General features: G+C 40.1%; 1 protein-coding gene across 11 annotated transcripts in view; it reads right to left on the bottom strand.

The window, feature by feature from the left end:
• Positions 1–492: 492 nt before the first annotated feature.
• Positions 493–9980, bottom strand: part of Mak (male germ cell associated kinase) — a 54885-nt gene continuing 45397 nt past the window's right edge. For 3 of the 11 annotated variants that reach the window (XM_078020523.1, XM_078020522.1, XM_078020531.1), the window contains 4 exons: positions 9491–9622; positions 7669–7743; positions 6214–6318; positions 493–2010 (listed from right to left, as the gene is read on the bottom strand). In XM_078020523.1, the coding sequence (XP_077876649.1) occupies positions 1856–2010; positions 6214–6318; positions 7669–7743; positions 9491–9622 (467 nt within the window). In that variant the 3' untranslated portion in view covers positions 493–1855. Of the gene's footprint in view, positions 2011–4274; positions 4427–6213; positions 6319–7668; positions 7744–9490; positions 9623–9980 lie in introns of all 11 variants that reach the window. The other 8 variants (XR_013425419.1, XM_078020524.1, XM_078020527.1 and 5 more) reach the window with 8 other exon arrangements.

Below are 9980 nucleotides of genomic sequence, written 5' to 3' on the forward strand. Positions count from 1 at the left end.
TTGCTAAGTGAAAGAAGCCGATCTAAAAAAGTTAACATATGATTCCAACTATATGGCCTTCTGAAAATGGAATGGTTACTAGAGACAGTAAATAGATCAGTGGTTGCCAGGAATTTGGGGGGAGGTAGGGAGGGATGATTGGGTAGAACACTGGAGTGTTTTAGGACAGTAAACCATCTGCATGGTACTATGATGGTGGATACATAACATTATACGTTTTGTCAAAACACTTAAGAATGTACAACATGAAGAGCTGATACAAAATGGATTTCAATTATTGTATCAATATTGGCTCATCAGTGTAACACGTATCATGGTGACATAGATGTTACTAGGGCATATCTGAGTCAGGAGGAGGAAGAGGGGAAACATGGGCACTCCTTTATAGAAATATAACAAAACTGCCCCCCCCCCAAAGGCTACTAATAAAAACAACATTTAGGTCTCAGGGTATAAAATTTAAAAATGTAAAGAAAACACTAGTTAGCCATATTTATTTAAATATATATTCAGAGTTTTAGTTTTTCAGAAACAAAATAATTTTTATTAGCTTTGGGGACATTAAAACTTTACATATAACCATTACTGACAGGTATGTTGCCCTTTAGATTTCAGCATGTGAAACCTGAACAGTTGAATCTTCTATACAAAAATATCATTATTTTATAATGCCTTTGGATAATGCCCACAATATTATACCAGTTACATTAACATTTGTTACAAAGCCATAAAATACATAAAAATGTCAGCAGCTGATAACATTATTTTTGAAAAGGAATATACAGTACTAATGTCCAGTCCATAAGGTGGCAGGTTTAAATAGAATAGCCCCCTAAGTTCAAAATGTCTGTTTTATATACCAGTTTGAGAATAAAACTAAGAAAAAAGCTGTACTAAGTGAAACCACTGCTATGGCAACTGAATGCATCTGCTCTGTCAAGCGAACACGATGGTCAAAGCCGAGTCAATGGCCTGCGGTGGCAAATGTTGCTTTGGGGACCGGCTGGCCCACTTCATCTTTGCCTGTGGTAGGAACATGTTTGAAAAAAGTATTCTGCAAGTCAAATGAACAAGCATCAGACACAGTTTCAAAAACTTTCTTGATGCGATGACAAGAGAACCTTGATGTGTTCAATGTGAAGTCATTAAGCCACTGGGTCAGACAGGCCACCAACTCACAGCCCTTGTGTTGGTCAAGTTCAAACAATGGGCCTTTTCTCCACTAAGATCTAGTGGAGAAGACATCTTCTATGTTAAGTGGAAATTTATTTCCAAGGAAACATACTGCTCAAGATTGGAATTGCCATTGGGCTCATAGTGTCAAAGTAGAAAAAAATTTTACAGTCCTGCCATTGCCAAAGTGGGAGAGCAGAGCAGTAGCCAAGCAAGACCCAGAACTCACAGCTCACAGCAGTCTGCCTCACTACCAGGAAAAAACAAAACAAAAACCCTCTCAGCTGAATCACTGCAAAGTGATATCACATTTCGAGGCCAATATACAACAAAGGAAAATCAACACTTGAAACACTTATTTTCTGGAGGCATTTTTTAAAAAGAAGCGTCTTATTGTACTTACTATCTGTTAATTTGTAGATCAAATACTTGATACTTTGGCAAATAGTTTATTCAATACTTTGTAAAGTCCTACCCACACATCAGCACTGTGGGCAACGATGCTAAGAAAATGCATTTCGTTTCCAGGAAAGAAAATAGGAGATGATTTTTGCTCTTTGAAGTACCCACTATTGCATATTTCTTCCAGATCTCAGTAGAAATAGACATCTGTAGACATTTCCCAAGGTCAGGGACTTGCACATACTCTGTGGAGCAATGCTAAGAGTTCCCACCAGAGGTCCTACCGGTGGCCTCCGTACTTGGCCACCCAGTCTGTCCTCCCGTGCACTGAAGGGACTGGCTGTGCACGATTCAAGATATTTAGATTTTTTGCTGTAGGATTGTAGGTAGGTCCTGAAAATGGCCCCCGGCCAGTTTTTGTGTTCCAAGCATATTCTGAAAGAAATCAGAATCAGAAATTAGAATGTTATTCATTTGATTATCAAATTAAAAACAAGTCAGTTCATCTTCTCATTTTATGGGAGAAATTCAAATTTACCTTTAAAAGATTAAGATCTGAGATTTTTTTTTTCTAATTTTAAAAGCAAAAATTGTAGTAGTACAGTGGCACTATTAGGATTTTCGGTAGCATGAGAGCTAACGTTTCTGATTTATCATTCTGCTGCTGCTCTATTTCCAATAGTTCACATTAAGACAGGCAACATTCAAGAAAGAAGAGAGATTCCTGGTTCAAAGTCAGTGAGCAGTACCCACAATGCAATATTCAAATGCAGCATCATTACAGAAAATATATTTGGTATTGTGGGTCCTATAAAACCTTGGCTTCATGGAAGTACCCATATAGGGTCCTATTATAGATTTTTTTAAATGAAAATATGATTTCTAGAATTAAGAAACTTCATTTTTCTTTTTTTGGGTTTCTCTCTGTTGCCCAAGCTGGCTTCCAACTTAAGATTCTCCTGCCTTAGCTTCCCAAGTAGATGGGATTATAGGTGTGCACCACCATGCCTAGCAAAAAACTTCATTTTTAAAAAAACTGGGACAATTATGGGTCATAACACAACTCCCTTAAGTGATGACATGTTCTAGAATCCCAGACCTTTAATCACAAGTTTTGTTTTATTTATGAATTTGACTACTTAAAAATTTACAAAAAAATTCAAATCTGCTAAATACTTGTTATCTCAACAATTGATAAAGTAAAATTGCTTAAACATCTCAAATAAGTGACAAAACAGTAAGTCAATTTTTACAGAGAACATTCTTCTCTTACCCCTTCCTTACTTCAAATTAGGAGCCAGTTTTCATAGGCATTTTACCTGCGGGATGCTCAGTCTTTCCATTTGGGATTGAATCTTTTCACACTGACTAGTAGCTGCCATTCTGGGAGTACACTGAAATGAATCTAAGCATTTGACACCCCTCACGTGAGCAATATTAGACCTACTGGCATGGTTCCCTTGTTTTTCTTACACTTTACTGTAACACTGGGTAGCAGGAGCAAACCATGTGAGTACGTGGCTCTAACCTCAGTTTACAGTGAACAAAGCATGAGTGCAGAATGCCCTGGACCAAAAGCTGCCCTGACTGCTGTGTAGATTGGCTGGGGCCGGAGGCCAACAGCTCTCCAAATGAATGGGCTGTCGGGTATTTCATCCTACTCTTAGGAAGCCTGAATCTCTCAAAGTCATTCAGAAGCTGGCTAAAAAAAAGCAGAGAAATATGTAAGGCACCGTGTTTTCCAAGAAAAGCCCTTTCATTGTAATCAGTGGAACATAAAAAACATCAATCAGTTAAATGATCAAACTCACCCAAGAGGGCCACAGGTCAAAATGGTACCGTGGGCAGAGCAGAGAGGATGTGAGGTTGGGAGCAGAGGGAAAGGGAGAGATGATAAGCCTGCCCAATTCAGGGAAGCGGAAAGGGAACATGGTCTTAAGATAGTGGGAGAGGTTCCTGGGTTAGATGTGAGGGGTCTGAGAAGTGCCAAAAAGAAAAGCCTTCCAGGTCTCGACAGCCTCTGTCAAGTCCTAAATGCACTTAAGTCCAACTGTGTTCAGGCCAACATTTTTTAAAAACTTCTTAGAAAAGGAAAGCGTTTTGCCAAGAAACTGGAAGTGCTGAGACTTAGGATTCCTTTTCTAGAAATTATAGTGTTTTGGGACTCAAGCACCCTTCAAGAAGAACCTAGTAGCTGACACCAGAGCCCAGATATCACCGCAGGGCCAGAAATGCCTCGATGCCCAGCTGGACCATGACCTGCACGTCAGGGTCTCCCAGGAGCCGGGCAGTCAGCCCCATCATGTCGGGCTGTATGTTTCTTATAAAAATTGCATTTGTTCTACCAAGGGCATTTAACTTTTTGTAGAAAATGCTAAAGGGGTTACAAAGAATTTTATCAATGCCATGATATAAATCAGATATAAAACTTCTGTATGGTGGAGACCATGAGCCTTTGGTAACAGAGTTAGTGTACACAGAGTGCTTAGCCCAGGCCCTGGGCACCCATTGGTGCCTGTATAAGAAGTTACTCCTCGCCATTCCTGTTGCTCCTTTCAAAGCAGGGGATGAGGAGGTATGAGGAAGTTTGCGGGGAGAGACTAGTTTGATTTTTCTTCTCAAAACTTGAGGGTGAGGAAGAAAAGCAGAGAGGGAGACTATGAGAGGAGAGAAAAAAGTCCAATAAATATGGTAATGACCTGGTTTTACTTTCTTGTGGGAAACTGCCACCCAACGGGCAGACTGGAAGACACGTCTCCTACAGAACAGTGTCTTCCTAAGTATTTGCCTGGACCACTTGAGAGTGATTAATATTTACTTCTTTTTGTTTTACCTCTCCTCCTATCACCGTCTGTAGGAAAATAGGATAAGCAGAGCAAATGAAGAGAGGAAAAATTATGGGAAAGTATTTACTTTAAAAATGAAAACAGGAATACACATGCTAATCTGAGAATTAATAAATATATAAAGGCCTGTAGAGTTTTTTAAGACCCACTCAATTTCTAAGAGCAGGTATCCAGATAACAGAATGCTTTGACATGATTTTCTGCTTTTATATTAAAAATTGCTGCTAAGTCATGGTGAATGACTCGTTGAAAGGCCGACTTAAATTATTTGAGGAATTCTAAAAATGACTGCTATATAGAAAATGTTTACTTATATAGATAGATTTTGTTTCAGCAGAGAGATAATGGAACAATTATTTTTACAGATAAAGCAACCGAGTACTATTTAAGACTTTACAGTATGGTAAGAAAAAGTTAAAATGACTCAGTGTTTTTTTTTTTGTTTGTTTTTTTTTTACATTTTGAGCTGTAATAGTATGAACTTTAAAGACTGGAAATTTGAATCCATGGTTTCAATATATGATCCTAGTTAGTTTAGGCTGAGAATACTCTAGGGGTCAAATTGTAAATGAAAAGACAACTTTTTTTGTTGTTGTTGTTCCAGGGATTGAACTTACTTAGGGGCACTTGACCTCTGAGCTACGTCCCCAGCCATATTTTGTATTTTCTTTAGAGCCAGGGTCTCATCGAGTTGCTTAGTGCCTCACTTTTGCTGAGGCTGGCTATGAACTTGTGATTCTCCTGCCTCAGCCTTCCAAGCCACTGAGATTATAGGTGACATCTAGTATCTTTACCCAACTTCTGATTATCTCTTATGCTTATTTTAGGTGCTTCACTAAGGATATCTATTTTAGATTAAAATAATTTAGAGAACACTCACAGCCAGACCTGGGGAGGCTCAGGCACAGATTTCAAGAGTGAACCTCTGCACATGGCTGTCATATGCCATGCCACCAGGGAGCACGTGACTCAGTTAGCTGTGACACTGGAGAATGGAGGAACAAACCCTCCCTCACCTAACACTGCCATCCAACAAAGGCCAGGTGGGAAGGTTCTGCCACGTGGACTCTGTCCTTTGAGGGAGCCTGCAGAGACGCCCTGACGCCCAAGGCCAGCGCACGCTACTGACCAAGCCTTTGCTCTGCGCCAGGGGCGTGCGGCAGGAGAGCGCTGACACAGGCCTCCTCTCACATCCTGGCATGTGGCAAAGCCCCTCTTCGCAAATGGACAAGCCCACTTGTTTCTCTTCTTTCTTTTTGTGTGTCTGCATGGTACTAAGGATTTAACCTGGAGCACCGCCTCTGAACTACACCCCAGCCCTGTTTTTTATTTTATATTGAGACAGGGTCTTTGCTAAGTTGCAGAGGCCAGCTTCCTGTTTGCAGTGCCCTTCCCTCAGCCTCCCAAGTCGCTGGAATGATAGGTGACAAGCCCAGTTTCTGTGCTGGCTCCACAGAACCTTGTGAGCTTGGGTAAGTAGCTTAGGTCAATTTCCACATCCATAAAGAGAGCACCACCCCCCCTGGTGGCTTTGGGGACTAAATGACAATTCCACAGAGCCTTTTGTGGCTGGCAAACAGTGACCACTTAATTAGAGGCAGCTCTTCTTTTAATTATTAGACTTTCAAACCACATTGTTAGAAGAAAAACAGAACATTTTGACAGAACCAGCTAGAACTCCGTTAATAAGGTGACACTGGTTAAACAGTCTCATTCAGAAAAAGTGACTGTATGAACTTTTAAAAGCTCTGCTCTGCTCAGAAATCTCAAACCACCTCTGAGTCACTCTTACCTGAGGCTGTGGCACCGAGAGGTGCTAAGTGGATCCTCTGGCCAGCCGACCCCACTTCTTTTTTGAGAAAGGAAGGATTGTAAGTACTGTAACTTCCAAGATTTCCTAGTGGCGTATCCAAAGTTTCAGAGTCAGAAGGTGAATATTTTAGGGTGCCAGAGAATAACTTTGATTACTACCCCCATTACTTCTAAATGTTATTTTCTGAGCACCTGCTATGTTCTAGGCACTGTGCTGCACTTGCCAGAGACTTATTCACTCCCTAGAACAACCCTCTCAGAAGAACAGTAGACACACTGCGGGTTCTGCAGTGCTCAGAGACTTGCCTGGGTTCCCACAATTAGTAAGGGGATGAGCTAGAAGCCCAAGTCAAGGCCAAGGTATGCTCAGTTCACCCCAAACACACCAGGCTTTATGATGCTAGTTCTTAACATGGGGCTGCATCTCCTGCCAGGAAGCTCTGTCCCTGATGTGTTCTCCCCCTTTTTTCATTTTGTAAGTCTGTTGGAAGTGGACTTATGCTCCTAAGGTTGTTGTAGGGACTGAATAAGATGCATGCAAAGCATTTAGCACAGAATCTGGTATTCAGTGTCCGTCCTCAACATCGTGGTGCCCATCACCACTGTGGACCTTTCTTTTCACCTCCGTCCGGTACACATTTTGAATCACATTGTCTTTCACTTTTAGAAGAGAAGTTCGAAGCCATGATGGTATTCAGTAGTGGCATCAGGACACATCAATTGTTCTCATTCTCACCATTGAACACTTCCTAGGTCCTTACTGTGTGACAAAATTCTATGTGTAGTTATATCGTAATGCCTAGGTAAACAGGCTTTCCTCCATTTTATAGATGGGGAAACTAGCTTAAATCACTTGTCCAAAACCAGAAAAGCGTGTGAGAGACAAAAGAGGGCACATCAGACATTAAAAGCAACGCAGGAGCAGTTACACAATGCAGAAAGAAGCTGCTGAGGAAAAAAATGAACAGAAAGTTAAGTCTTCTTAAATTATTTTGGCTTATTATTTGAAGTCCTGTGAGCCACAGAGTTTTGAGTTGGAGTTAGGGGTTGGCCTTGTTGAAAACAGTGACATCAGCTCCCTATGAAATCCACCATCTCCATTAACTTGACTGAAATGGTTGCTAATGCCCAAGATAGGAACGTCAGAATCAAAAAAATATTAAAGGAACACTGGTCACAAGATTAGAAAGTATTCTTTTAATTCTTTTCAATAGAATTATCTACTTGATTTCTATAAATTGCCATAGTTAATTTAAGAAGACAAGCATAGAGCTTTTTCAGAGTGAGTCAGTCTTAAAATCCCAACTACTAAAGGAGGATAATACAGACGAGAGGAAATGCTGAAAGCTGGTCACCTTGGCCTGTCCTGATGGGATCGGGTGGAGGAAGAGAGGGAAACTAGGCGACAGAGTCAAAGAACAAGCCCAGAAATTACCTTGTGGCTCCTCTAATTTTTCAGGAAAACTTTCATTGCATGATAGTTTTTCAATTGGTTTAATTATGCTTTCTTCTAAAGAGAAGGCAGGTGGAAAGAAAGAGCGAATGGTAAGGAGAATGTTACAGGAAAAGCAGGGAAAATGAATCAGGTGATTAATGAAAAGATCCAGAATGAGCCCTTGAAATGGGAAGACACTCCCCTGTGTCGTCACGGCTTTCCTTTGATGCCAGGTGAGTATTTCCCTGAAACTCAAGCTTCATTCTAATTGATCTGTGTAAATGGTTGGTTCTGTGAATGTCACTTTATATACCCGAGAAAAAATAAGTTAATTACAGGCCCCCAGTGTAAGACACCTCAGCTTTATCAGATGGGTGAGTCCTTTCAGAGTCTAAAAACATTGTGGAAAGTCTAGGTGTGAAAACGTCCAACCAGAACACCTCACTGGACTGCTCCCTCATGAAAACTGCAGTCATCAAACTTGTTTGGCCATTGCCACCCACGTTTTTAAGGGTTCCATACCTCTTCACACACTTGCTGATATGTAAAACTTTTCATCCTAAGTTTAGGAAGAGGATGTTCTTTTTCTTCCTTTTAAAAAATGTTTTTACTTTTGAGACAGGGTCTCACTAAGTTGCCCCCGCTGGCCTTGAATTCTCAATCCTCCTGCCTCAACCTCCTGAGAGTCAGGATTTCAAGCAGGCACCACCAGGTCCGGCATGCAAGAGGATGTCACCGCCGGCATATTGTAATTGTCAATATCCACCTAAAATCAGTGTATTTCTCCTTTAAATATAACCAATGAAATCTAAAGACCATAATGATTTCATGCCCATATTATTGATGTAAAAATACATGAGCAAGTTCTTTTTTCACATTTTATATTTTCATTCATACTTCAGCTTCCAGTTTTTATCCAAATATAATTTAGTTTTAAAAGTCTTTAAATTGATCACTCAAAAATCCATATAAACTTGAAACAAAGTCTGATTTAGGTTAGTTAAAATCATAATGATTCATTGTACATAATTACTAAAAAAAGATGAGTATTATAAATTTTGATAACTAAATAAGAAAAGTTTTCTTAGAAACATCTCTTAATAAGAAAGATGAGACTTTTTCCAAATAGCTTATGTTTCAGCAAATGAATACTTGTTGTCGGGACTTTGCGGGCTCCAATACCAGTGCTACTTCTCTGTCTCTGACTCTCTCTTTGTCTCTGTCATTTATGGAGACAGAATCACTGAGAAACCTTTTAACTCAAAAGGGAATAAAGGGTGTTTTGTGACAGCCTTGCTGATATATTCTTTGTACTCTCTTCAAATTTATGGACCAAGAATCATAGCTCAGATAAAAGGATTTAACTGCCTGTCAACTAACAACCCAATTAGATTCTCCTTTAATTTTTAGAAAGCTTAAAACTAGAAACCCCCTGCCATTAGAAAGGATTTGCTTCACAGGTACCTGGGATACTTACTTTCTCAACTCTGACCTCAACATATCAAAGTGTCCCTTTGATTGGCACCCAGATATTTTACATTGGGGGAAATATAAAAGTCAAAATCTTTTCTCTTGTAAAGCAGAATTCAGAAACACCCTCCAATAAGGAAGATCCATTTAGGAAGGAACCCAGATGGAAGATGAGGATCTGGCAAATGATTCCCTTGGCACTCTTTGTGCTCAATAGTTCATAAGCTTTGTGTATCCCTTGCACGGCCACACCCATCTCCACTGGAAGAAGGTAGGTGCAATGTATTTAAAAGCAAACATCTGTAGAAGGCAGACTACGTACATTTACATTTTAAATCTATTCTTGCATTACCTGCATTACTCCTTTTGAAAGCAAATTCACTGCCAATGGGTCCCAGAGACTTAGGAAATAGGTGATTATTCCAAGCATATGGGTTTATATTCTTTCCACTAGCTACGAAGGATACATTCTTGGGATTCACACCTTAGAAGAACAAAACAGTCATTTCAAAGATTAGCATGTGATCATAAACTTGAAGGAAAAATACACATGTTCAAATAAAGACTAAACATACTATGAACAGAGAGAAATTTAGGTTCACGTGTAGCTTTCGAAGAACCCTAACATGACCCCAAGCGCTTGACACACATCTGAGCACGGACAGACCATACTTGCTATATGGAAAGTAATAATGAACATTTGGCCTTCTTGCTGAATGACTCATAAAAATTGAGGGGGTATAAACATTTTTCTTCAAAACCAAGACAGTTCCATGTCACTCACTCGCTTCTGTACACTAGGGCAGACCCTGGGGGACAGACATAGAGCTGGAGCTCAGGGC

Source organism: Ictidomys tridecemlineatus, chromosome 8, assembly GCF_052094955.1.
Source record: "Ictidomys tridecemlineatus isolate mIctTri1 chromosome 8, mIctTri1.hap1, whole genome shotgun sequence".
Classification (NCBI taxonomy): Eukaryota; Metazoa; Chordata; class Mammalia; order Rodentia; family Sciuridae; genus Ictidomys; species Ictidomys tridecemlineatus.